Below are 27,662 nucleotides of genomic sequence, written 5' to 3' on the forward strand. Positions count from 1 at the left end.
TCGATTTTGCAATTTTAATATGTCTGCAGGCTGCAGTAAACAAATGCTAAAGATTATCTTTGATCCTCGTGAAATCTACATTGAAAAATGCTTTTGATAATAGACATGGAACACATTTTCATGCTGATACACCAAAGAGCACATGTGAATTTAACCATTAAATTAACATAAATATGTCTGTAATGGGATTGATCAAACACTTGTCTTCTTATGCACCTCTCAAATGCATAAATTAGGACTGAGGAAGGTCTCCCTGGCAAACTTTGGCTCCTAGAGCCATTCTGAAAAAGTCCATTCTATCAACTCAGCCAGTGGTTCCCAAGTAAGGATTTGAGCTGTTTGGATAGTGTGAATCCTTCTTCTGGCCCTCCTGAAGTAATTCAGCAATCAGTTTATAGCCTTTTTTTTTTTTTTTAATAACACATATTCTCATTTTTATTTCATCTTCTCTCCCCCAGTGTATTTTAGGCAGCAGTCATCCCCTGCATGAACACTCAAGTGGGTGTTCCTTTACATGTTACATACAGATGTTGAAGAGGCAATGTTTTGACTAATTATATGTAAACTCCATGCAGAGCGCCACTTGGCTTAAGGGCTCCATCACCAAATATTTCACACTTTTCCTTCTCAGCTCAGAAAGGCTGAAGGAAAAGACTGAAAGGCTTGGGAAAAAAAACAAACCCCCTGAAGTAGCTTTCAGTCAAACTCATGCCTGTCTGGTTCACACTCATGACACAGAAAATGGGGAAATGCCAGGTGTGGAGCAATTCCCAGCCCCTTACAGGTATTACCCTGGATAAGCCAAGCAGGCAGAACAAGAGCTCTGCTGAAATCCAGCTCCCCTCAGGCGACTGCACTCCTCAGCAGCCCCAGCCCAGCGAGTTCAAGACCAAGGTGCTCTGTTTGGTGCCTGAGGCAACAGAGCTCTGCACACTCAGAGCAAATAAACTGCGGCCAATCCCCAGAGGAGGGCCTTGCCTTGATGCCTGGTTAATAGTTAATGCACAGGGCAAATCCTCGGCAGCCAGGGGCTACCTGCGGCAGAGCAGCATGCAGGGGGAGGCAGGCAGGCAGTGAGAGCTGAGCTTCAGCATCCACTGCAACAGCAACAACTACTCCCACCCAAAATACCACATTTTAACTAGCCTAAATAAGATATTTAGACATTACGATCGTCAGGTCTTAGCACAGATGCTCCTGCAGGAGTAAGCAGTAGGTAGCTAGAATAATTGGGTTTGTATTTTTGTGATCCCAGAAAGGCTGTCTCTACACAACAACACTTGGTTGCCAACCAGGCTAAACACCATCACGCCAAGAACTGTGACAGATGCACGGTTGTGTGGAGAGCAATAAATGTTCTTCAGCTCTCAAGCACATTTCCTAAAGAGCTCTGGCTTCTTTGTACCTGTGAAATAACACACTGACATTATTTTTTTCTCTCTGTCCCCACCTGAGGAAGACTAACAGCACATCCATAATTAATTTTTACTTTCTTAATCTTTATTTTACTTTTTACTCTCACCAGTTCAATTGAGTTTTAAATTACAAAGCCTTTTCAAAGAGTGGGAAGGGAAATAGTTGGCTGTTTTCCCAAGGCAGCTAAGGGCTGTCCTGTAAGGAGGACATGTCACTGTGTGTGTGAATGTAGCAGCAAATTAGATGCAGGCACTATTTAAATTTCCTATACATAATTTTCTTACTTAATTTCCTATATATATAGCACATTGCTCTGGAGGATCCAAAGGATGCTTGATAGATCTCAGCTTTCAAAACACCATCATGAAATAGGCAGATGAACCTCTGTGTTAATTAATCAAATTCTAAAGTACCGTATAGTCTTCAGGACCACGTGCATTAACAGTTTCTAAGTGTTCTTTGTGTATTGTCAACCAGATAAGTAATGTACAGTTAACAAAAAAGGCCAAAGTATGGCCCATTTTAGCTGGAATTTATTGTTCCAGTGTATTGGAAAGCCTACACACATTCCAGTGGATTTCTAAAGGTTGCAGAGTAAATCATCAACCACAAGTACAAAACCTGCAACCCCATTTTTCTATTTCCTTGCCTTATCTAAAACCAGCACTGTTTCATTAAGGGGAGAAAGACCATTGGGGATGATTGGAATTGCCAGAATTATCTACAAATCCTTCAAAAAAGATTCCAAAGTTCAAACTGCCCAATTTAAAAATGTTACATTTCATTCATATTGATTTTTCTTAGTATCTTAATAGCTATCTTCCTAATCAGATGGATTAAAAAGCACCAGAAGAAACTTTCAAAATAATCAGAAGTACAACAAAACAAGATAATGAGGAATTAAAGATGAAAACCTCAAAACAAAACTGTCTTAGGAATTATACCTTTTTAAACTGCAGATCTCATTAAACTGCTTTGTATAATCATTTATACATGCAAATTTACAAAGAAATGCTAGATAATATAACTGTTTACAGGCACTCATTTCCTTGTGCATAAGATACCTTCTAAATGTGGATGAGGCTGAACATTATCCTGTTTTTATTATATTGTGACCCTAAAGCTTCAAAAGAGGTGAAGACCCCACTGAAGCCAAAGGCACAGAATGAGAAACTTTCTCCTTCCCAAGTGGTTGGCATATACTGCAGTCTTTATGGAGGTGGCAGCAGCTCACAAAAACATCACTAAATTGGTTTCCAGCTATCTGATAACAGCACCTTTCCTCCAGCACAGATCTTTGTGTGAGCTGCAAAAGTCTGGCTGGGCAGCTGGGTAAATGCCCAAGCAGTCTGTCAGAAGTAAAACCCCTGCTAACACCAGTGGGCAGCTGCCTAAGCAAGATAGCCAAATCAGTTTTAAATTAGCTATGCTGAAATAAGTGGCACTTACTAAAACACTGACATGAACTAATTAGAAGGGGAAAGTTTGGCAGAAATTAATTACCAGCCCCACATTACAGTCACAGCACATCTAGAGGTGATACTGCTTGCCAGATCTTTTTAAACACCTGAAGCCCTCCAGATAATCGTTCTGTTCAGGAAAGGTCAGCACACGTGCTGGGCTTTCTCAGACAGCCTCTGCTGATCAAATTTCATGTTGCTGAATCCCTGAGACCCCTGCATATCTTTAAGATTTGCTAGCCACCTGCTAAATCTTTCAGTCCTGTATAATTTCATGTGGTTTCAGCAGTGGCAGAACCATCCATATATAAGCATGTACTATCAGTCCTCATAATAATGCTATTTTTATATTACCAGGCATGAGGGACAGCCCCACCTCTGTGCACCATTTTGCAGAGTCTCTCACAGAGGAACCTGCTCAGTGAGGCTGGTTTTGCTGGAATACAGATGCCACTAAAGGGAGCACAACAATTTTTGCCAGTGTGGATGGGAAAATAGAGACGCATCCTCCATTAATTGACTGCAAAGGATTAAACTGATCCTGTAAAATACTACAGCTGAGGTTGAGACTTTTAGTAGGCTTGTCAAGTTCATCAGGAGCAAATTCGGATGACCCTTTAACTAAGGAATTTTTCTAGACTCTGTTGGAATTTCTCACCAAAATCAGCAAGAGTCTCTCAAATGGCTTAGGATGTGGGAGCCCCATTCAAGCTCCTGCTCCAAATCATTCAGAATAAAGAGCTGGATCTGCATTTCCCTCTTCCCAATGCAGAACACAAACTGCTCACTGACTTTTTGGTGTCTCACAAAAATACTTTGGAAGGATTCTGATTAACCTAATAGAAAATAGAAGGGGGTGGGAGGGGGGAAGTGCTAAGATATTTTGGAGTTTTGCAGAAATTGCTTCCCTTTTAGCTCTGTTTTAAACCTGATGTTTGTTCTACTACAACCATTATGTCTAACAAATAAACATTTGGTTCAGGATGTAAAAAGAAGAGCAAGAGAGAAAGGGGGCAAACTTGTTAGCTACTTCTTTGCAGCTGAGAAAGATAAAATCAGAGAAAAACACTTTGGAAAAGATGTTACCACAAGATAGGGCTGAAGGTTCATATCTGTAACTTCTTTAAGAGAGTTATAAGAAGAAGAAAAAAAGTTGTCTCAAACCTGAAAATAAGCAGTTCTCCTTTTCCATCAGGAGAGACATAGCTAACAGCAGAAACAAATGCATTATAGTGCAGCTGGGGTTTGAGTCAAGTAGTGAAATAATATCTGAATTACTAGGAAAAATTAGATTAATTTAGTTGCATGAATAAGAGAGGGAAAATAATACTTCTGCCTAGTTCACATTAATACTAGACACATCTGAAATTTAGGAGAGAATTCAAACCAAGATAAATTAAAACTGCTTCTTCTAGGAAGAAATAATTTTGTGAGAGAATTTGGGGGTTTTTAAACATTTGAGTCAAGGAGAAACACTTGGAGATGTGATCAGAATGGATTACATTGTGAAAATTAAAGAAAAAGTCAATTAATTACTCCAGCTGGCACAACATTGAATATTTCAGTATGTTTTAGGCAAACCACTTTGGAAAAAGAAAAGCAAAACTCTTGAAGATCCCTAGTTCTTTCCAAACTTTTGGGAGCGGAACCATAATTCTGAAGTTACAAACTTTCTTCATCAGAACTTTAGATCACATCAAGATAGCCTGAAAAAAAATTACTCTCTCTGGCAAACTTGCTGTGTTTAAAAAAAAAAAACAAAAACAAAAACAAAAAACCCCAGTGGGCAATGGCGTGCTATTTCCAATAAAATTAGGAATAATTTTCTGGAGAGAAAGAAATACGGATGGTCAGCAAACTGTCCTGAGCCTGATGCAGAAAACTGGGGCCATCTGCCAAAATTGGGGATGGTTTGGGCTTTCAGATGAGGGCATTTCACAGCTCATCGGCAGTGAGCGGCCACCCATCTGTGCCCGAGCCGGGTGCAGCAGGATGCAGCTCTGTGCCATGGGAATCAGGCTCCCTGCTCCACCCTGCTCATCCAGAACAGGGGTGTGGGTGGGCAAAGCTTCCACCACCTCCCTGCTCCAGTGAAAATGAGAACGGGTCGGATTGAAAGCATAATTAAAAGTAATTTTATCCAAGAGATTTTAGAGATTTTTTTTTTTCCTTTTTAGATGCGTATTCAGAGAGGGTAAATTTTAGCAAACCTTTCTGGCATATAATAGAAGCTCATTTTTTAAAGTAACTGGAATGGTGTTTGACCTCCTGCTTGAAATCCAGATGAGTCAACCTTATTTATCTTCTCTGGCTTGCTGGCTATAGTTATGTTCATAAAATGTGAATGCTCAGCTTTAAATTTAAAAGATCAATAGTTTCAAGAAGTTAAATATTAGGCAACAAGTGAAGGGGTATAGTGATTCCTGTTCCCTTCTCTCCAAGGTTTTCTCATTTGCTTTCGCTAATTCTCTTTCAGATTACCACCTACAAATATTGCGTTCTTCTGCATCACTCACCAGAGAAACCCCTCAGAAAAATTTAGGCAGAGAATGTACATGTCCTGAAAGAACCAGCAGCCTCTTAGTAATGAAGATGTCACTGATGAATAAGCAGGAAAAAATGCAGGTAACAAACAAGAATGAAGTCAAATCCTTTTCTAGTGTAAGCCTCCAGTTAATTATCACATAAGTTACTTTGGTTGTATTGCATTTGTATCTCTTCAAATTCCAACAGACTATTAAATGCAAGATTTTTAAAAATTTCCTGAGAAATATGAAAATTAAAAGTCAAACAAAAATGTACACTTGCATTATTTCATACAGCACTGCTTCCATATACTTTTCTTGAAATTCTTTTTATTACAAATTGCCTTAAGAGTTTCTAGCCTAAAATGACTTTGACTTTCAGAATGAGTTCCCCTCTGGACATAAACTCTAGGCAACAAATAAAAAAATAACATAAAACAACAAATGAATCCTGAACATTAGGAGCAAGTTGTTTGAAAGAAATACATAGAATTTAAACAGCATTCTTCCAAAAATTATCCAAAGACACTAATTTGCTACACGGATAACATTTTATGAACAGAGCAACTCTTCTCATAGTAATTCATAAGAATTATTTGTTTGCTTCTTAGAAACTGTCTTTAGGTAGAGGTTTTTTACAAGATACCAACAATATAGTATTCCTCTCAGTCTGTATTCCATCTTCCTTCCCTCAGAGGATGATTATTAATCCAACCTGTAAGACTTATTCTATTTTTGCCATCTCCAGAAATGCACCTGCACACATGCACAAAGTGCTGCTGAAATTACTTTACTTACATTAAAGCCCAAAGTGATGACATTGTGCACATCTGCGTCATGGAGAGAAAAAGGTCCCAGAGAGAATGAGAGAAAGAAAGGACTCCAAATTCCAGTAACGCTTTCTTTCCTGGAGCTGCCTTTACATGGCTGGATGGGAAACTACATAAATGCCAACAACACATAGTGGATAAAAACCAGAATAATTTCTGCTCCCAAAGACTTGATGTGGGATTCCCTGACTGAAGCTTGCTGGTATGCAACTGAAGAAATAACCAAAGTTGTAGCAATTTTATTTTACAACTCCATATAATACGATACGCACTACAATTTTTCTTTGCAAAGGTTTAAAATTCTGCTGTATTAATTGTGAGCTGCAAGATCCCAGCTCAGGAATCCAATTTATATATATATATATTTTTTTAAAGGAGTAATTAAACTTTTCAGCTATTTCTGAGTGACAAAATGAACATTTGATACTAGAAATGCACATTATCCACCATTAGGAAGTTGAGTTTGCTGAGAGTATTTAAAAACTGACATTGTCAGATTATACCAAACTCTTCCTTCAGATTGATCTGCTCAGAAGTAAAATAGCGGGTGTTCAATTTTAGTTAGAGCTGGATTTTTACATTAACTAATTCCAAATAAATGTTTTGAAAACAAAGTACCTCATTAGTTTGAGCCCTGCTCCAAAATCCAGATGCTCACACAAAGAACCTTGATTTGCTCCCACCCATCCAGTGGTCAGCCTCTGGGGATTTTTCTGTTCTGTTTCCCCCAAGTTTCAGTTTGCTTTGTGAGGAGGTGCACACCGTGGGGAATTGGAATGAATTTACAACACACACTGATGTGTTAAATATCTGGGAAGTGTTTTTATAAATATTTGGCTCTGTTTATTTCACGTTTGGCTGTCACGCAGACAACAACAACACTCTTAAGTGAAATGAATGCAAAACACCCATGGCTCTTGTCTGGAACAAACTCATTATGAAATTTGGAAGAACAACCAGGAAAAAGGGTTTTTAGTTAGATTAGTCCTTATTCAATGACCAGTGCACACTTCCTTGAAGTAAAACACCACCCAAATTAATATTCCCTCATTAATTTCCTGGATATTGCACCTTATCCCATTATAAAAGTGTTTCAGACCATTACTCTGATGTAAATAATAAAATCTATTAATACATTTTTATTATACAAACTTGGAGGGGTATTAGGAAAGTTTCTCTAAGTGTTCTCTGGGTCAAAATGTTTCATGTGCTTTTTTTTTTTACAAGGAAACTATTTTTAGTGTTTGTAACCATGAGCACTGCAGCATGCTATCGCTGCCCCAAAAACAGCAATTGCCTTAAAAAAATTATAAGTGACAAGTTCTATAGCTAGTTTTCTCTTTTATTTTTTCTGGAGCCATGCAGGCTGCATTTCAAGGTTAACTTACAAGGTAGAAAATGTTACCAGGAAACTAGAAAAGTTTATTTGCTGTGAAAGTTAAGATTTTCACCTAAGTCAGCAGCTTGAATTGTAGATAAATCATATACTGTGAGATTTCCTAAGAAAACCAAACCAAACAAAATAGCCCACAAGTATTTACAACTGGCCACCCTCCAGACTTATTCAGTGTGTTTTGCTGCTGTTTATTCTATCATTTGTTGAAAATTTTCCAATCTTTTTCCCCTGTCACCTTCCATTGAATTCTAATTCGGTATATATTTCACCTCCACTCATTATCTGAGTTTTCAGAGAGTTGTGTTATCATTATGGCTTCTCCTTCACTTAAAAAAAATACAACAAACTGAAAAGAATGGTCTGCTACTCAGAAAGAGTCAGGATAGAGGTGAAGTTTTCACTACAGATGCATCTCACAAAAGAAATAGGCCAGATGGTTACAAGCATTTCATCAGGCTCCACAAGCAGATATTTAACATACTGCCATATACCAAAAGCACAGAACGATGGAAAACTCCACAGTTGCTGCTCTTGTAAGGCTTAGCAGATATATAACTAAGGATTAAGAACAAAATATGCAATGGGCTTCCAAAAGTTGATGGTTTACTCCTAGGGAACTTGTAGGACTTAAAATACTTCCAATCTGCATGGCTCAAAAATTGAGGTGGCTTCTATCACTTAAGCAGAACTTGCACATACCAGTGCTTGTGACCTCTGAGGCTGAGGAACTAGCTGGTTTCTACTTCTATTTTTTATAGTTACATTGGCAAAGGACTCAAAAAAGTGTAACTTGCACAAAGATGGACGTACCCACTGTTTGGGGCTGAACACAAACATTTTGCTGTTTTCCAAGGCTTGTGTGTTTGGGTGAATGGATCGAAGAACTGCAAACCAAGATTTTCATTTGCCTGCACATTTTATCTGTTATATTTGAAGTTATAAGTCAAAGGACAGAATGGAGATAAATGTTTTCATTGCTTTCCTGAAAAAAACCCTGCTTTGGACTGTCATACTTTAAAAGCTAAAAATACTATATACTTCTTAAAGGACCAGAGCTGAAGTTAATTAAGAAAACAATATTCACTCCCAGTCTCAAAATATTACCTTAGACAACAAGACAAATCAGAAAAATCTGAAAAATTTCATCTTCTCACAGACTCTAGAAAAGCATAAATTGCTCTCTTAACACTAAAAAAAGAATCAGCAGTGAAATTCAAATTTATCTATTGACTAAAGTCAGCAGAAGAGTGAAAAGTCAACAATATGCTTACGAGTTTAACATGCACAGGGAGAAAGTAAATACCTTTAGCAGAGTACACGTTTTAAGTATTTTTTAAAAAGTTGCATCTTCCTTTCATGCCATCTAAAAATACCCTCTATTTTCTTGCCAGAATAGCTGATGCATCTTACATTTCTATGTACAATACAGAGACTCAGATGATTAGTTGGAAAAGGGGAGGAGGAGTCGATGGTTGTCTGCAATTGTGCAAAAAAAGCATTTTTTTCCTTTTTAAAAATTTTTTAAAGGGACTTTGGTTAGAATTTGGAAAGAGTTAGGAAATAACCCATATTTCCTAATGGAAATATGCAAGGAAAAAAAATTAAAAATTTATTTTTCATGCTAGTCACCATTCAAAGTCTGTGTGAACAACAGAAAATGGTTGTCAAAAACATTGCTCACATGAACATTCATTTAGACATCAAATTCTTGTCCCCTTAAGCTGCTAGTGAACCTCCTTTTTTAACTCCACTTCAGCTTTTTATCTACATGGTCTTACTTAAGAAGGACACACAAAGGAAAAATATAAATATATTTTGCAGATAAACTTCTGTATTTTGTATATCCTTCCCATCTAGTGCACAAAAAAACCAAAAGGAATGTGGTCATTAATTTGTTACTTCACTGATTAGGAATTCTGCTTGGAAGGGTTAAGCTAGAAAGCACTTGCTCTGTAACAAGCATTACAGAATTGAACATAGCACTGCTAGGGCTCAACAAATGTCCCTTCACAAAGAAAGGCTACATTGCCTACATTTTGTTCCATGCTGCCAGTTCATAGGGTTTTTCCCATGAATTATTAATGAATCCTTGTGAACAGGCAGCAGGAATAAAAGAAATAAAACATGTAAAATTAAGACTTTAAATTTTTTTCCCCCCAGGTGTAACAAGAACTCAGCTCGGAGAACTTAAGACAGCGCATAAGGACACGAGGATGGTATAAAAAGAAAAAAATCTGAATTTACTTGTTTGGATTCCTCAGACAAGCTTGTAAACAACTCCTGGTTTACAAATCTTGCCATTTGCAGACCAGCTAAATCATCTGATGAGAGAGAAGAAAAGAAGTAAGGTAAGACCTATTACCTGTCCCTGAACTGACTAAAAAATGCTGATGGCATCACAGTAACCCAATGGGCAGGAGATAGAGATATGCAGAGCAGAAAAACAGTGTGGAAATGAGCTGTGCAAGTAACATCTGCTAAAGACCAGCACTGCTGTAGTTTCCACAGAGTCAGCTGAAAACGGGGCACTGTCCAGTTCCACTTAGCAGACAATTCTGAGAAAAGTGGCTCTGTAAAGTGTAGAACAGGGAGGGCCGTTCTTAAATTCTTGCACATACATTTATATACAGGGATATGGCGTGTGTTTGTAGAAATCAAAGCATCCTCTCCTCAGCCTTCAAAAAATAGGGGGGCAACTCTACAGTATTGCTCACAGGACTATTTTATTGCTATCAATGCCTATCATACTTCAGAACTAAAGCTGTGTCAACTGTATGAAGGTTTTTGCCATTTAGTTGTGATATTAAGGTACAAGTCTTCTAATATTCTTGTCTCAACAAACAACACGACTAACAAAGTCATCTGCTCATAATTAAAATTATTACTTTTCATGGACCTTTTAACAGAGGTGTTATAGGAAGACCTCAGCTAGATTTCCAGATGTACACTTCTGTGCCTTTGAAGAGGGAAAATAAAGAAAATTAAACCTGTATATATATATATATATAAATGTGTAATTGAAAATGTGAGATGCCTTCCCTCTGTAATTGCTCAAAGACCAAATTTGAGCATTCTGAAATTTGTGGTCTGGCATCAAGAAATTCAAAGTCTGCATCAGAATTCATGGCCCATCTCTAGAATTACTTTAAAACATTTTTCCCTCATGCCTGGTGTATTTACTACAGAACTCAAAGATCAAAAAGAAAAGCTTTGCAAGTTCCTCAGTGCTAATCTTGGTGGCATCTTTCAGCTGCCCTTTTAAAGAATAGGCACAAACACTTTAAAGTGAAGTGGAATTAAGTCACTGTGAGGAGGTATGCAGCTTACTGAATCTGTACTGAATCTGTCTGAGATTATTTAATGAAAAAATTAAAAGTTCATTTCCCTACAAGTCCTTCTAGAAGTGAACTCTGAGAAAGCTTGAAAACAATCTAGGCAGCAGAAAATCTTTCTGCTCACAGCTCTGAGCTGGAAAACCCAACTGTTTGGTCTCATCATTGAATTAAATTTCATGACAGATCTTACATTTTTGTTTTTGTCTCTTCTGTACCCATAACACGGCAACAATTCCATGAGTTTTTATTTCTATTTCTTCTATTTTACCCACACGCTTTGGCTAAGTGCTGCTATACTTCAAACTATTATAGGTATCCAATCAAAAATACTTCCCCTGCAATCCATAGGCAGTCACCTCCAAATCACTGACAACAGTACCTGGTTCACAACTTGAACCATTTATTCTTGGTGAGTGTGAATACCCCAAGAGCTTTGCACCAGAGACCTCTGCAAGCTGTATTACATATTTTTCAAAATTTTCTGCTGAAAATGCACAAATAGGAGCCTGAACTATAGACATTGCGTGACAGGTTAAAAAGGAGGAAATGTAAAAAGATGGTTTTGCAGATGGATTTTGACCCAAAGTAACTGCCATACTTTTGTAGCCTTACATGCATCTATGGATACAGACCAAGGCACAAAGTATGAGAAGTATTCTAAAGTACAGGATCGTATTTGGGTATCAGAAAGGGACAGAGGCCCCAGACATTGAAGGGAAGACAAACACAAATCATGGCCTGCCACGGAGCATAAATCCCCTCCAAACTCTCCTGAAAGAAAAACCCCAGAAATCACCAGGACTGGTTCCACAGCATTAGAAAGCAGCTGCAAAATCCTCCTCTCATCCCCAGCAAACTTTCCAATAAAATGTCTGTGGCAGTCATCCAAGCTCTTGAGGATGCTGGGTTTAAGTACAGCCAGGGTGTACATTGAGGGGGAAATCTTCCAGAGGATTTGACTCTAACGCAAGCTCAGATATGGCCTATGGCACATTCAGACCTCACCTGAGGTCTTTTCCAGATCTAAATTTTGTTGTCCTTTTGATCTACTATGCTCCTAAAAAGTAAATGCCTCCTTCTCAAACTTTACATGACTTTGGAAGATCTGTGCACACCGAAGCTGCTCCGTTCAGTGCCCAGGCAGGGCCGGCCTGTGCACCACACAAATAAATAACACAAAGGAAGAAATGGCTTCATTTTGTGCTGTGTCTGGTGGAGAGGAGCAGCCGGCAGGGACGTGAGGGAAAGGGCCCTGTCCTTTTGTCACCACCTGTGCCCCATTTCCCGCCTGCCAGCTCTGCTGTGGGCCACAAACCCGCAGCCCAGCTCCATGAGAAACCTCTCCATGCAGTTTACTTCAAGTGACAACACTTCCATCGCTGCCTCAAACCTCCCCTTTGGAATCGCAGGGAAAGCTGCCCAAGTGAGGCTTGGGAGCTTTGTTTTGTTACTGTTCAGCTGTGGCATCGCTCCAGCTGGAGAAGTGCCCCTCATCCCTTCCTTCCTCTTTATCCCAGGCCAGTTCAACACAGCAGATCCCCCTTCTCCTTCACAGCAGGCAGACATGGCCGAGGTGCTCACACAGACACCTCCTGCTACCAAAATGGTGGTGAAACGCCGCAGCCTTTCCTCAAAAGAGCTTTACGGGAACCCCTGGCAAACCCAAAGCCCACCTTTACCTGTGGCTGGGAGCTGGGCCTGCAGGGTGGCAAGGATGGTGATCCTCTTCCACTTCTTCATCTTGCCAGGCCAGACAGTGCTGGGAATGGGAGGGAAGAGGAAGAAGAAGATGCAGAAACTCCTCCACGGGCTGTGCTGGTGTGTGGCCAACACAGGAAGAGGCTCAGCTCCTGTGAGAGCTTTCGGAGTCCACCTGCCGGCTTCCTCTGCCTTCACAGCCTCTGACTGAGGGCTGGGGTTTGCCTTCTTGGTACTGATCTTTGGGGTTTCCTTTGTTATTCATCCTTTTCCTCTCTGCAAGATGGTTTTTGCTGTGAGTTGGGGTTTTTCCACTTTGTCTGATGGTTCCTAGATCATCCCCACTCAGCGGCTGCTGGTCTCTGTTTATGGTATTGAATTTGACCTGACTTCAAAAAATGGTTTGTGCAACTATTCCCAGTGTGCAGCACAGGGCATAAATAGCAATTTAAAACTGTAAGTTATAGTCACTTTTGAACAATATAGTTGTCTAACCTTATAACGATATAAAACTAATTTCTAATTCACACTTTGTGAGTTTTTATTGCCTCTTTTTGAATGCGGGCAAATAAAAATTTTCACTTTTTCATTAATAAATGAAAGTTCATTTTAGACAACTGTGAATTAGAAAAGCTTGAAAATGTAGCTTAGATAAACCTAATGGCTTAAAGCTCAGCCTCACTCCCATCAAAATACATCTGGCTCAACAGATCACTGAATGTTTAATGTTTACAACAGTAATACTAATAATGCACTTGAGGAGCAGAGCTTAGGCTGAGAGGAAGTACAAGCATCTCAATGCATTTTTTTTTTCTCCTGTCTCTAATTCTTAGAAAAGAAAGAGGAATGTGCATCCCTATGATGATAAAATTTCCCCACAGATGATAAAAATTTCTTTGAAGTATGGTGGGATGAGAATTATTGTGCACACAAAAAGGTAAGACTTTTGAAGGAAAAGTAAATTGAAGTTCTTGGAAGAAATTTGTCACCTTGCTGTCTGGAGTAATAAGGCTAATACATGGATAAAAGAGTCTCTTCCTTTAATTGATTAATTATGTGTTGTGCCAGTCAGTACCAAAAGTACTAGACACTAGTAGTAGTTTAGCACCAGGTGTAATAGTGCAGCACACCCTTCTGTGATATGGAGTCTGCTCTCTCCCAGCCCTGGAGAGGCTTTTCTTTGTGGCTCTTCTGCCCCAAAAGTTCCAAGAAAAGGCTGGAGATGGGCTCTGGCACCCCCAGGCAGAAAGCAGAGCACAGCCCAGGAGAGCTGCCATGCACTGAACCTGAACAAGGTGTCATTAGCCCCAGACATGCTGTGCTCAGGTACATGTTCTATATTCCAGTGCAAGCTGGATAAAGCCCTTTCTGTCCACACCTCTGTGTGACAGAAGATTGGCTGAAACAAGGAATTAGTGAGCAGAAAAAAGACCCCTGCTCTCACCGCTGGCTGCCTCAATCTCACTGATGCCTCATCCAAAAGCTGAAATATCATCCTAGTTATTGATATTTTTGGGTAACGGTGTTTCCAGAGAAGCAGATGGCACTGCTCATCACTATTCCACTGACCTCTGTCTCCTCCTGTTATTGATCATAGCTTCTCCCTCCGGCAGAAAGCCAGCAAATTATCACTTTGAATAAAGAGCTGAGGCCAAAGGTAAGGAAAAGAAATGAAGAGCTGTGTAAGAAAGAGAGATTAATAGCAACAGTAGGCACACTGGGAGAACAGCAGTTGGGCCAGTGTGTTTTGATGTCTAGATAGGGAAAGGTCAGAGAAATTGAGTATATGGACTTCACTTGGAAGTGTGGGTAGAGTCAGAAAAAGGCTTTGCATGACAGTGCCCCTAGAAATTCCCACCTCCCCATCCCTCAGCTTTTGAACTAAGGCAAGCTTATCATTATCCAAATATAATCAAAGTATACAGAAAAGCACTCATGCTTGTGTTATGAATTATTGTCACAACAAGCATGGTGTAGGAGAGATGCAAATCACATGCAGACAAGCAGTAGAGGAAAAGATAAAGGGGAAGTGGTCTCCTCTCTAGGAAAAAGTTTTTCAGTCTTCATAAGGCTTGCAATTCTACCACGAGGAATTGTTTGCTTAGAGTGTCACCTTCTTTTCAACCTTTCTAGTCTTTGCATCTCCAGGAGCTATAAAAACTTCAGCACCTCCTGCCCACATTGTGCATTGCCCAATCTTGCAAATGCACTTCTACCAATGGTTTAAACCATACTGATGTTTCAGTTTACTCACTTCAGTTAGATTGTAAGGACTTTGTTAACCCTGGACTAGAAATGAATGCCAACCCTCGTTCAGCTGAACCAGCAGCAATTTTTCTCAATGCAGACAAGGCCACAGTGGAAATATAAAACCCTTCCTGCTGTGTTAAGAAAAGCTCTCAGCTAAACTTGACTCTTCATCTAAACATATGGGTGGAGGGAAGTACATTCTCAAGAATTACCTGCACTGGGAAGACTGCAATATTTGATCTGTGGTTCCTGAAGCAGAATGGGTCAGGGAACTGAAGTGGTCCCCAAGTACAGCTCAGTGTGTTTAATGCTGGTTAAGGTGCAGCTCATTATCTGTAAGGATAAGATCTTTCATAAAGTAGTCAAGGCATACATTCAACTGGTTCTGTGCATCCATATGCCATCCTTTCTCTGGACACAAAAAATCCTGGAACAGCTCTAATGCAAGGGGCTGATTCATTCCCAGAAGCATTCCCTTTTCACGCTTACTGGTTATGCTTTGACTGTACTATAAAAAAAAAGCAGCAGGGTTTGCAGTTTTAACAGGAAATAAATGAAAACTAAAAAAAAAACAAACCCACACCACAGTCAAGCTGAGGATTAAAAAAATATATATAACTACACACTGCCCTCTGGCTCCTGTATTGCTACCACAGAGATATGCCTGTAATCATCACTGCAGACTGCTGGGATTGAGAACAGGTCGGTTATCAGGAGCTCTCCTAAGCCTATTTGATACAGTTAACACTTGCAGGCAAAATTAATTCCTACATCACCTGATGGAGGAGCTGGCCGACTTCAGAGATGTGAGAATCCAGACAGACTGCAGAGCCTTGCCCCTGGTCCAGCAGGGAGTGATGCTTGCAGTGCCATAATTAACTCAACAAGTATTAAAAACGTTTCTGAGATGTTCACACAAAGATAATGGGTGTTTAAAAAAGCAACAATTTTCACTGGTGAGCAGGCTGCAGCTTCCAGCCAGGCATGCCACTCAGACTAAGACACTGAAAAGAAATGGTCTGCTGTTTATAGTGTATAAGCCCACAATTTTTATTGATAAAATGTTGGAGACTGACAGTCCTACACTGCTTCACTGCATCTCAATGCACTGTAGTGCCTTACAGTGCAGCTTCGATTTGCCATAATTGGGTTCAACTGTGCTAATCCCCTTGGAATGCAGCAATTAATACTTATTTAGTGGTAATGGCTGCATTCCAAGAGGATTAGTCCCTGCCCTGCACTTTTGCCAGCAAATGGAGAGCTGGAAAGAAGACAGTGTCTAACTACAGGTCTTGCTTTGCAGCTCCCAACAGGGAGACAGAAGGAGTTGCTCTTGCTACAACTGCTCCCCTTTGTGTATGAAAACACTGCTTTTCCAAGGAAAACCCACCTGACTGTCACTACTCCTTGCAGCTGCATCGAGCAAATAGAAACCCTGACACGTGCAGCAAGAAAAAGAAAAAAAAGAAGCCAAACATAAAAAGGGACACCTGTGTAGGACCACAAAGACAAATATGGCCAGGAGTGCATGTTTCCTGTGGGAGATTATAAACAGGCCCTGATGCAACGCAAAAACATATTGCTATTCATTATTTCAGGGATTTTTGTGACTGGCAGTTTCCTTTTTCCTGCTATGGTCTTAAAAATCTTCAGTGCAACAGGGTTTGTGGAAACCTATAAAGGATTTGTTAGGAGAAAGTTAAAATGCACCCTCTTTGAATGCTCAATTTTGAGACTAGTGAATCTGTAATATCCAATTTTTCCCTCCCCAGTGACACCTTTATGATCTGCTCTGGATTTTGTTGTTGTTAATGCACTCAAGAGACCACTGCTTATATCATATTTTAAGGAGGAGGAACAGTGCTTCTTTTCTTTTCAGTTACTCAAGCTACTCTTCCTGGCATCATCAACAATCCTGTTAACTGCAGGTGAGTTTCCCCAATTACTTTGCAGTGTATGTAGAAAAATTCTGTGACTTTATCACTACACACATGCTCAAAATGCTCTCTTTAATTATAGAACACCTTCAGTATTTTCTTGCATGGCTGTACAGAATATGACTTATCAGGTTATGCCTTTTATAAATCTAAAAATATTGAAAAGCCAGATTTTAAGGTCTGTGGCAAGCATCTACTTCTCCTTTATTCTCCTCCCCTCTTTACCCCTAAAATACACCTCTTCTGCATGTTTCAAATGCTTACCTGAGGAAAAACTCAATTAAATTAACTGAAATTCATTTAAGCATTTAAAACAAATAAAAAGCCCAATTCATACTTGATTAGACAACTGTTTTTTGGCTAAAAGACAACAGGAAATTAGTGTGCAATGTTCCTATAATCATACGATTATAGGAATTGTATGATTTTGCAACTAAGGGTTTGTGCAACTATTTCTCTGTCTTATCTCCAAACAATTGCCATCTTTCAGTCTAGAAACAGTTACTTGTTAACACTGGAAGATGTTTAACAGGTTCCATTGCCATAAAAACATTATAGGAACACAAATGATCTTCAATGTTTTCACATAAATATACATGCTTGGATATGCAATTACACAGTATTTCTTGACACCGTCTCCCCCTTTGCACACACATCCCCTCTGTTCGGTTTTGTCAGCTTACTCTGTGCTTGTAACAATCACAGATTTATTTAAAGAGCTTTAAAATTAATTACTCACAGATTAAAAACAAGCCATCTTATTCTTCAAATAAAGCATTCCTGTCGTCTAAGGGTATCAAGATGAGTTACAAGTATTTTACATGAGTGCTACAAACTGGTATCTACGTTTTTATAGGTAAGGGGAAGGGAAAAGTAATCATGCAAAGTAAATTTACAATCCGAGTCAGTGACAGTAGCAAAAACAACATGAAGTGGTTCTAGACCTGTGGGGATACACTGACAATACTACTGAGGTCAAGGGAGAGACTCTCCTCTTTCCACAAGACCCACAGCAGCTGTTGGGCCCACCACCAGAAACGTGGCATCTCTTTTGTTTAAACTGGAGAAATTCTATGCAAACCTAAGCCTAGCAGCTGCAAGAATCAGAAGCAAATAGTAATGGGAAATTTTTGAGACTTTTAAATGTAGGATATTAAGAGCTAGAGGAAGAAAATAACTCAAAATCATCATTACAGCTATCAGGTTCTTTGATTAAACCTAATATCCCCTGAACAATACAGAATTGCACCCTCTCTGGTACTAACTGCATTGAGTCACACTCAACCAGGGCACTACAGCTCTACAATCAGCACAACTAATGAAACTCCAATTTTCAAAATATGACTTTTAAACCTTTAATATATGTGAACTAGGGTTTGTTTCCTCTGCCCAGCTCACAGTTGTCATGACATTTATAGGAGCCTGCTAGCTTTGAGGGCAGACTCCCCATTTCAAATCTGAATCCAACAAAGCAAAAACAAATCTGACAAAGGCAAGTACCCAGAAATGTTACCTAAGCTTTGTTTCCACAGAAAACCAATCTGTGAAGAACAATAATCTCTACACTCAGAATTAATACAGTCTAATCTTTTTACATACCAATTCAACTTAAAAACTCTGAGGAAGCCTCTAGACACAGAAGTTCTGAAGTCAAAGAGCCCTGAGAGTAACTGCAAGAGGCTTGCATGAGAAACTCAAGGGCTGAGCTCCCCAGCAGAGAAAATGCAATTATTAGAGAGAAGCAAGAAGAGGAGGGCAGGGCAGTGGTCTCAACCCCAAAAGAAGCAGTCCCACAGTACCTGGAGAAGAGCAGAGTTTGGGTGGCAGCAAGCAGGGTCAGCCACACTGAGTCAGGCTCAAGGCCAAGACAGTAGGAGTGAGCAAGCAGCAAGAGCCTGAGCTCTAGCACAGCCCCCAGGGAAAAAGGGGGAGCTTCAGGCTTTTCCCAGCTTGGCCTCATCACCCAAACACCTGCACATCATCAGGGCAACCCAAACCACCGGAGAGCAGCCTGGGAGCACTTGAAAAACCCGAGATTAATTAGCTGGTGGAAATTACAAATCAGAGTCAAGTGGTTTAATTCAGCTCTTAATAAGCCTAAACCAAAGCATGGTCACCCTCTCTCTGGATTTGACAGAAATAAACACTGTTGGGTCTGGAGCTGGCTGCTCCCAGCCGATGTTCCAAGGCATTCTATACCTGTCTCCATTTCCTTTACTAGAGTTACTTAATTTAAAAACCTTTAAATCATTTTCATGGATATTACTTCTGAGCTCTCCATAGCACAAAATGATTACAAAACACAAAAAAATGATGAATGCTCCTTTTTTTTTTTTGCAGCCAGCAGGCTGCTGTGTTTATGGAGGGAAGCATTCATAATGTAAGCACTGTAGAAAAAGAATTTGTTCATATTATGCCCCCGTCGTTTGCTTTTCCAGCATCTTTGAGTTATGATGAATTCAATAACCACTTTTAAGTATTAAACATTTAACACTCCAGCCGAATGTGAGTCTGTGGCACCCTCTTGTGTTCAACAACAATATATCACTTCATTGGATTTTCTCTCGATTCAATATTTTTGCTCAGGAAAAGCCTTTGGCAAACAAATTAATCCATTAAGTTACGAGTAACACTTTTTGTGTTAGTCTGATATTCTGCCTGACCTACCTCTATTTTACTGTGAAGATCACAGGCACAATATTAAACAGCTTAGAAATTAATTCCAGAGAGAACTGAATAAAGGATTAAATGAATACTTGATATATTTAAGATCTATAGTGTAATGGTGTTGCATGTTTCAAGAGCCTACTGGGCACAAGTCCTCCATTTAAAACAGAAGAAGCAAATTGAAAATCAAGAAGTAGGAACACAAACATGTCAATAAGCAAGATCAATAGAAGGAAGAACATGTAGTAGGAAGCAGAACATGACAAGTTGTGATTACCCTTATTAGATTCCTAGCTAACAAACATCCTGTGGCTTAGTGAGGTGCCTGCAGTTATCCTGTGTCAGATTCCCATGAGTGCAGTGACTTCATTGCTGCTGAGAATCTGCTCAGGTACTCCAAGCATGCCCTGGCAGAGGATACACACAGAAATCAAAACACTGATTCATTGCTTACAGCTGTATCAATTGATTATACTCAGCCTCTCCTGTTCTAAGTCACAGTATTACCCTGGATGGCAGGAAAAAAGAAAACATGCTCACAAATTCCTGAATGAGCTGAACAGAATGAAGGTGAGCACAGGGAAAAGAGGTAAGGAAAAATAGGACCAGCTAATGTCTTTCTTGGGTTGGTGATATAAACATTTACACACCTATTACTAAGGCAGAAGATTAATAGCCTGAACTGCTTTACATTCCACTTCTACATATAAAACACACACAAAAATTCAGTGAGATGCACAGATACAGCTCCAGAGTTCTTCTCTATTGACTCTCAGATCCAGGTCTGTACATGTAGCTCAACCAGCCTGCTGCTCATCATTTTCCCAAAAAAACATCTGGTTGGGGTCTTCCCAGATTTCAAAAGTGAAGATCTTTGGATGATTTACAGTTGTTGCAGTAGCATTACAAAACTGTTTTAAGATATTGCTATTACCAAAAAAGGCCCTTCCACTTCCAAGGAGAAAATACTTGGGAACTTATAGTAAAGGGAGAAGAAAACCAGAAACAAAGCCAGCCTTATTCTACACCAAACCCTCAAGTGAAAGCAATACTTTTCAAAGTGGTGTACTGGTTTTGGCTGGGATGGAGATTTGGGTTTTGTGGTTGGGGTTTTTTGCCTTAGTTTGCTTGGGGCTATGTTTTCAATTTGTGCTAAAAACAGCCCTGATAACACACCAATGTTTTATTGTTTATGCACTGCCAAGACCTTTCCTGCTTCTTTTCTTACATGCCATGGAATGTGGGGGTGCAGAAGCAGCTGGTAGAAGAAGGAAGTTGGAGATGTGTGGAATGATGGCATTTGTCTTTGCAATTTTTAATTTCAGAGCATTGGATGCAGGAAAGCATATGAAGTACAAAGACACAGACTTAACCCAAGGAGGGGAAGGCAGGTGTAAGTAGGAACATTTTCTCATTAATTCTAGCAAGAATGAAAGATATCAAAGAAACAGTAAAACAAGAACACTGAAAAGAGAGTGCTGTTATGAAAGAGACCAGGAGAGAGAGAATAATTCTTGGACATGCAATAAATAATGCTTGACACCACTTGTCAAAAAAATATTTTAATTTTAACAAAAGCCCAGCAACATCGGTCTCACACATCAGAAATTACAGGGTTACACATAATGCATTCAGGTGTCCTCACAGAAAGTATTGAGTCCATGACAGAGATTCAGTTGAGTTTTCACAACTGTCATACCTTATAAAATTTTTTTTCAATTTGACATTAAAACCAGTGTTACCTATTCAACATAAATGTCTCTATATTGTAAGTTTTTTGAATCCTAAAATAGTTTTAAAATAGTTGAACAGTACCAATAGCTTCCTTCCCCTTATGAAGAAAGAATTCTTAATAAGTTACATAAAAATACTTTCACAAATCATCCCAGTATCTGAGAAAAGGAGTGCTATAACAACAACATTAAGATATGGGGATCTTACATGACAAATCCCACTGTCCTATATATCAACCTCCTCTAAGGAGTCTAAATTCTTTACTCTAGGTCAACTAGGTAATATTTGCTCACTGTAAAATCAATTTGTTTGTTCATAAATACTTTTTAATGCTGGTGAACTCAGTGCACAACAGATTGGAGAGGATGTTAAAAAGGTTTTTATTTTGTGGTTTGGTGTAACTTAGTTAACACAGAATTAATTTAAGCACACCTTTCATTAATTTTCATTCTCTAGAAATCATGCATCATTTGTGTCAAACTGTATTGTGTCTTTTTCACTTCTGAGTTACTAATCCAAAATTGCTTTCTAAGGCTTCCAGACCCCAAAATCTGCTCAGTTCTGCTGTGGAGGGGAACAAAAGCTGATGAACTGCCATTTGATCAGATTAACAAAGGTGAGTATTTCAGAAAACATTTATCCTTCACACCATTCTCACTGAATTTACAAGACACTACTCTTCTTGAGTCAGATATTTTAGGTACTACAGATCTGCTTCTATTACAGAGTCAGGGCACATAATCAGCTGAGGAATTACCAAGAACTCATCCTGAGGTATAAGTACAGCTGGCATGAACACAACTGTATTCTACAGCACATTCCATAAAACAGAAAAATGGCTCCAAAAAGTGAGTTTATCAATGTGCAGAGAAAATTCTTAACAGGATTTGGAAACTCAGCACATCCTTTGTCACTGTAATACAGACAATGCTTTCCATTCCATCAGCAGAGCCATCCTGTAGAACTTCACCATAAAATTCTAAACTAAACTGCTACTAAAAATAATATTGGAAAGTGCTCAGAAACATTATTTAAATAAGGCACTTTAGAACTGGACTAATCCTTTAGATTTCAGTAAACACAACATTTCTGAATGCACACTGTCAGACACCTTTCCAAATTAACATCCAGTGGGTACAATTTAGTTATTGCTTATGCACAAAGGTTTTTCATTGTGACATGAATCAAGTTAGTGAGAAGTTCAATCTGCTTCATAAGAGTAATACATGCTCATTAACAATGCAAAGTGTTTGATTTATTATATTATTAATTCAGCTCTACACTACATAGAAAAAATAAATCTTTCACGAAACAGCCAAAGCCATTCATTTCCCTATCAGCATCACCAAGGATCTTCTTCCACCTACAAGGAGTAAGAATAGGAGTGAAATTAATGCAGAATTCATGGTGACTGTGCTAAAATATATTTGAAAGTTTGGAAGACTTGGTTTTATGTAGACAATAGAAGACAATTTCTCTATACTTCAAAATCATAAGGACAGATTCAACAGCAATTTTGTTTTGGAAGTATCAGCAATATTGCTGCAATCCCATTAATACAGCTTCAGAAATGCTGAAGAGTCTCACTACTATTAATTATTGGACCAAAACATCATCAGTCTTGCAATTAATTCAAACAGAGCACAGTGACTGTGCCAACTCTACAGGAGTCACTCCTCCCTGTTACCAACAAGAAGTTCACAGGTGTGAAACACAATGAGAGTTAGCCATGAAGAACTTCAGTACTTACTAAGGCTTGACACTGTAGTACTCTTCTGGTGTCACAATTTTCAATCCACCAAAGTAGTCCAGGACCCAAATATTGGTGATGTTGAATTTGGCAAAGAACCAATTGTGATCCTTGGGCCAACTTTCCATTTCAGGGTGGCGAGTGAATAATGCTTTTTTGGCTATGTCTGCTTCTGAATCATTCACCTAAACAAAAGCCAGGAAAATGTTACAATAAGATAGTCATGTAAAGATGAGTTTTAGCTAAAAAACCTCTGCTGACTGCAGTGTGTTTTGTCCCAAGGGGCTCATTACTGTGGCTGAGGCTGCTCATCCTCAGTGTGGGGTGCAACTGTGTGAGACAGACAACACTTACAAAGTAGTGGATTCAACATTAAATCAAAATGCTGCTTTTAGAGTCAGCATGAGCAAGAGAGGGCTTAATCAACATAAGAATTGATGATTAACTGATTGTTAAACAAATCACAAAACAGATAAGTATGGATGGTAGGTGAATTATTATACTGTGATGTCTTAGGTGTAATTTCACCTCCTCTGCACCTACTCATTCAAAGTGACAGAAACAGATACAACTGTGCTCAGACATCTGCAAACACCCAAACACAAATGGGATGGTATAACAGAATCTACAGAGAAGGGAAGCTGAAAAGTGTGATGGCACTTAATATACAATGTGCAGATGTTTAAAGGGTGAAATCAACCATTTAGAGCTCTGGGTATAGAATAAGAAAATAAATAAAACCCTACCTAAATGAAATCAACTCCATTATTAATGAGAAACTCAGTAAAGTAACTACAAGACTGCTGAGTGCAATGTGCAAATATCAGAGCTGTGAAAACACCAAATAAGAATGAGACTATCAAGTAAGAGAGTAGTGATGAGGAGTTCTCATCCTCAACCATTACCCCAATAACAGGATTAGGATCTTCAATGATTAACACATGCAGTTCTCAATCCCTCCTACAAGACACCAAAGTACTGGTGCACAAAAGAACACTGCCCTGGCAGCAATGCCACCAGATCACACAATGCACACTTTTTGTCTGTAATATCTGCAACTTTGTAGCTCAGGTTAGTATTTACTTGAGCAGTTTCAGAAGCAGGCATGTCACACTGTTTGAACCAAAGAATTTACCTGAACAAGAGAGATGTGAATGAAATATGAAGGTTTTTCCAAAATAATGGCCTCAGACTTAGTTTTGGAACACATGACAGCAATGAGGGAGATTCCCTGCATTACTGTCTCCCCAAATTCCTTGTTAAAGGTATGTCAAGAGAGCTCCTGCAAAAATCAAGGGTTAACTTTTTTTTTCCTCCCACAAACTGTGAGCTAGCCTTTGGGTATCACAGCACAGAACAGCTCAGCTTATGCTTCTGCACAGAATTTCTCACCTTTCTCCTCTCCCTCCACTAAACAAATCTGTATTTGATGCACACAACCCTGCCCAGTGCCAGCTTTCAGCTGCTCACCTTCACAATGCTCCCAACAAAGATGATGTGGGCACAGAGGGGGTTCTGGGGATCATATTTGTGCTTCCTGCAGTAAGGAGTCTGTGCCAAAGACACAGTCAAGGAGGCATTTGAATTGACCTGAAATGCAAGAAGCAAGATAAGAAGTTTATACTTACTTTTCTTATGTGAAAAAAATGTCATAGGCACCACATTTTCAGCTCTTGGTACTTTATTCAGCTCAATAATACTGGCAGAAAAGGTGGTGACAGCTCTGCTCTAGCTACATCTGAAAGGCTCCTTGGGTGAGCTCTGAATCTAAAATAAAGCCCAGTTCAGAGGCATGCTGAAGCTTGTTAACAAAAAATGCAAACCTCACACAACACGACTCCTTAATGAATTCAGCCCACCTATTTCACTTGCAAATGATGATATATTACAATTTGCAGATACAAAGGACAGTAGACAAGGACATACAGTGAACTTCATCAGGTGAAAGGGCAAAGTGTTACTGAGAAAGCAACCAAGTGGGCTTCACAGCTGTTGGTAAAATTACTTAAAACAAAAACATCTCTTCACAACAGCCTCCTAGCACTCCCAAACAGCTCTTTTGCCATTTAAAGTGAACTTTAGAAGTTTTTTTGTTTTTTAATTCAGAGTATTTAAGTGAAACATCTAACTTGAAGGATTACAGAACCCATATCTGATTTTTTGTCTGAAAACTAATTTGGTGACCATGGCTTGAAAAGCACTGGTGCCAAACAGGATTGCAGAATGCCACGTACTAAGGGTCATTATTTCCCAGCAAGAGAAGTTCCCCTGCTTCGAGGAGGTTCATTAGAAGGGCTCATGTCCAAGAGAAACCCTCCACAATCACTTGAAAACTGCGGAGAGCACAGGTGACCTCGTGAAACAGAAGCAGCCACTTGAGAGAGAGGAAGTTGCTCAACTCCCAAAAAGCTGACTCATGATTACTCGGCACCTTCTCCTTGCCTGTGACTATCACGTGTCAAGAGTTTCTGCCCCGAAGCAGCAAAATAAGGACCTGTTGAGGAGCTTTCTGAAGGAAATATTCATCATTAGTTTATACTAGTGGGTTTTATGTTATTCTGAAAGCAAACAGCTGTATCTGGGATGGAAAGAAAGGTACTAGGCAAAACAAATGAGACTCTCTACAGTATTTAGACATATAATTCAACTATTTTAAGGTAACAAACTAAAACCTGACACGGAACAAACAAAAAATGATAAAACAGTCTGAAAAACTACCATTATTTTGTGTTTACTAACATTGTAAGTTACTAAAACAAACAAATCCAATAAAGGAGGCATGACTGCTATTTCATTAAATTTTTAGCAAACTCTTGGCCACAAAACTCTGGGACAAGGCCAATTACACACTCAGTCTCAGCATGCCAAAGCTGCCTTTCCATTCGTGCTTCCCTTTACGGTACGCTCCAGAGACTGAATAACTATTCCTTCAGCAGGCTCTGTAAGAATTCTCTTTGCTTAGGTCCCACACTGACAAGTTCCACTCCTTTTGACTTTGTTGTGTGTGAAATTTCTTCTGTTCAGATATTCCATGGTGCCTCATTTCTTTCCTCAGTGCTTCTGGAAGTTGCAGACACTCGCTCTGCCTGGTGCTGCCTTTTCTTTCTCAAGACCACGATCAGCAGGAAATTCTCAGGAGCCTTACCGACTGTCACCACAGACAGCACTGTTCAAGGGCTAGTAATTGTCCCCAGGGCTGACAAACGGGGTGACATCCATGGAAGAGCCATAAACTAAAACACAGATGAGGAAGAATTTTATGCAGAGGGTGGCACGGCTCTGGAGCAGCTGCACTTGGAGGTGGCAGTGTCTCCCTCTCTGAGGGCCCTACCTGGACACGTCCCCGTGTCACCTGCCCGAGGTGACCCCGAAGGATCTCCAGAGGCCCCTCCCAGCCCCACCGATTCCGCGGCTCTGTGAACCAGCGCTGTCACACCGCCTTGCAATCACCGCCTGCTGCTGAGGGCCAGCCTGAGTGACCCCGCTGCTTCCCGAGCGTCCTCCCCGGGGCCACTCCGCACCCCAGGCCCCGCTCACCTCCAGGTCCTGCACGGAGATCTCCATGTCGGTCAGGTACAAGTAGGGCACGCCGCTGCCGCCGCAGGGCCCGGGCGGGCCGTCGCTGAGGGAGAAGATGTTGGCGAAGGGGCGGCCGCGCAGCCCCTCCTGCGCCGACAGCGTGGCCAGCGCGCCCCAGTCGCAGCTGTGCAGGACGTAGCGCGCCATGCGCGCCGCCTCCTCGGGCGGCGGGATGGCCGCCACGGCCGCCAGCAGCAGCCCCGATGCGGCGCACAGGAGGAGCGGCAACGGCGCCATGGCTGAGGACACAGACATCGCGCCCCGCACAGCCGCGCACCGGGACATCCCACCCCGCACGGCGCCGGGCACCGACTGCCGGGCCCGCCTTTACCGCCGGCCCACCGGCCGGGAGGGGCGGAGCCTCGCCCTGCCTCACCAATGGGAGCGGCGCTGCCCACCCCTCCAAACCAATGAGCGACGACCTCGGGAATGAAAAGCCAACACCCCCGCTGTCAGCCAATAGACTTGCGAGGTCGGCGGTCCTCAGCCAATGAGAGCCGCTGGAGGCGGGGCAATGAGCGCAGACGATGTAAACAACCGCGAGCGCGCGGCCCGGGAGGGGGCGGAGTCACCGGCGGCCCGGCAGCCAATGGGAGCCCAGCTCTGCGTCACCGAACTGATGGAAAAGACCCCAAACTCGCCGAGTCCGAGCTGCGACCCAGCACTGCCGAGTGCCCCGGAGCACGGCACCGAGTGACACCGCCAGTGAGCAGCCCATCCCAATGAATAATCACTCTTTCTGTGAAGAAATTCCTCTGAATGTCCAGCCTGAACCTCCTCGGCACAGCTTGATGCCGTGTGCTCCCATCGTGTCCCTCGTTCCCTGGGAGCAGAGGCCAAACCGTCCTTTCGGGTGGCTGTAGAGCAGTGAGGTCCCCCCTGAGCCTCCTTTTCTCCAGACTTAACACCCCCAGCTCCCTCAGCTCACAGCACTCGCGCTCCAGACCCTTCCCCTGACTCGCTCCAGCCCCTCAAGGCCTTTTCCCAAGTGAGAGCCCAGAACTGGACACAGCGTTCGAGTACAGAGGGACAATCCCTGCCCTGCTCCTGCTGCCCACGCTACTCCTGCTCCAGGCCAGGGTGCC

General features: G+C 40.8%; 2 protein-coding genes across 3 annotated transcripts in view; both read right to left on the reverse strand.

Moving 5' to 3' along the window:
* CD247 (CD247 molecule) overlaps positions 1 to 12,925 on the reverse strand; it is a 46,791-nt gene extending 33,866 nt beyond the window's left edge. The window contains 2 exon segments of the mRNA XM_063150173.1: positions 12,642 to 12,867; positions 12,869 to 12,925. Coding sequence (XP_063006243.1) covers positions 12,642 to 12,867; positions 12,869 to 12,925 — 283 coding nt within the window.
* Positions 12,926 to 21,060: 8,135 nt separating this feature from the next.
* CREG1 (cellular repressor of E1A stimulated genes 1) lies at positions 21,061 to 26,878 on the reverse strand. Of its 2 annotated transcripts, XM_063150174.1 has the most exons (4): positions 26,536 to 26,870; positions 24,469 to 24,588; positions 22,999 to 23,183; positions 21,061 to 22,611 (listed from the first exon to the last, which is right to left on the reverse strand). In XM_063150174.1, coding segments are annotated over exons 1-4 (633 nt in total). In that variant the 5' UTR covers positions 26,863 to 26,870; the 3' UTR covers positions 21,061 to 22,610. The 2 variants fall into 2 exon arrangements, with proteins under 2 accessions (XP_063006244.1, XP_063006245.1); XM_063150175.1 differs by lacking the exon at positions 21,061 to 22,611 and having other exon boundaries at positions 22,998 to 23,183; positions 26,536 to 26,878.
* Positions 26,879 to 27,662: the final 784 nt, after the last annotated feature.

The sequence above is a fragment of the Melospiza melodia genome, chromosome 2 (assembly GCF_035770615.1).
Source record: "Melospiza melodia melodia isolate bMelMel2 chromosome 2, bMelMel2.pri, whole genome shotgun sequence".
NCBI lineage: Eukaryota > Metazoa > Chordata > Aves > Passeriformes > Passerellidae > Melospiza > Melospiza melodia.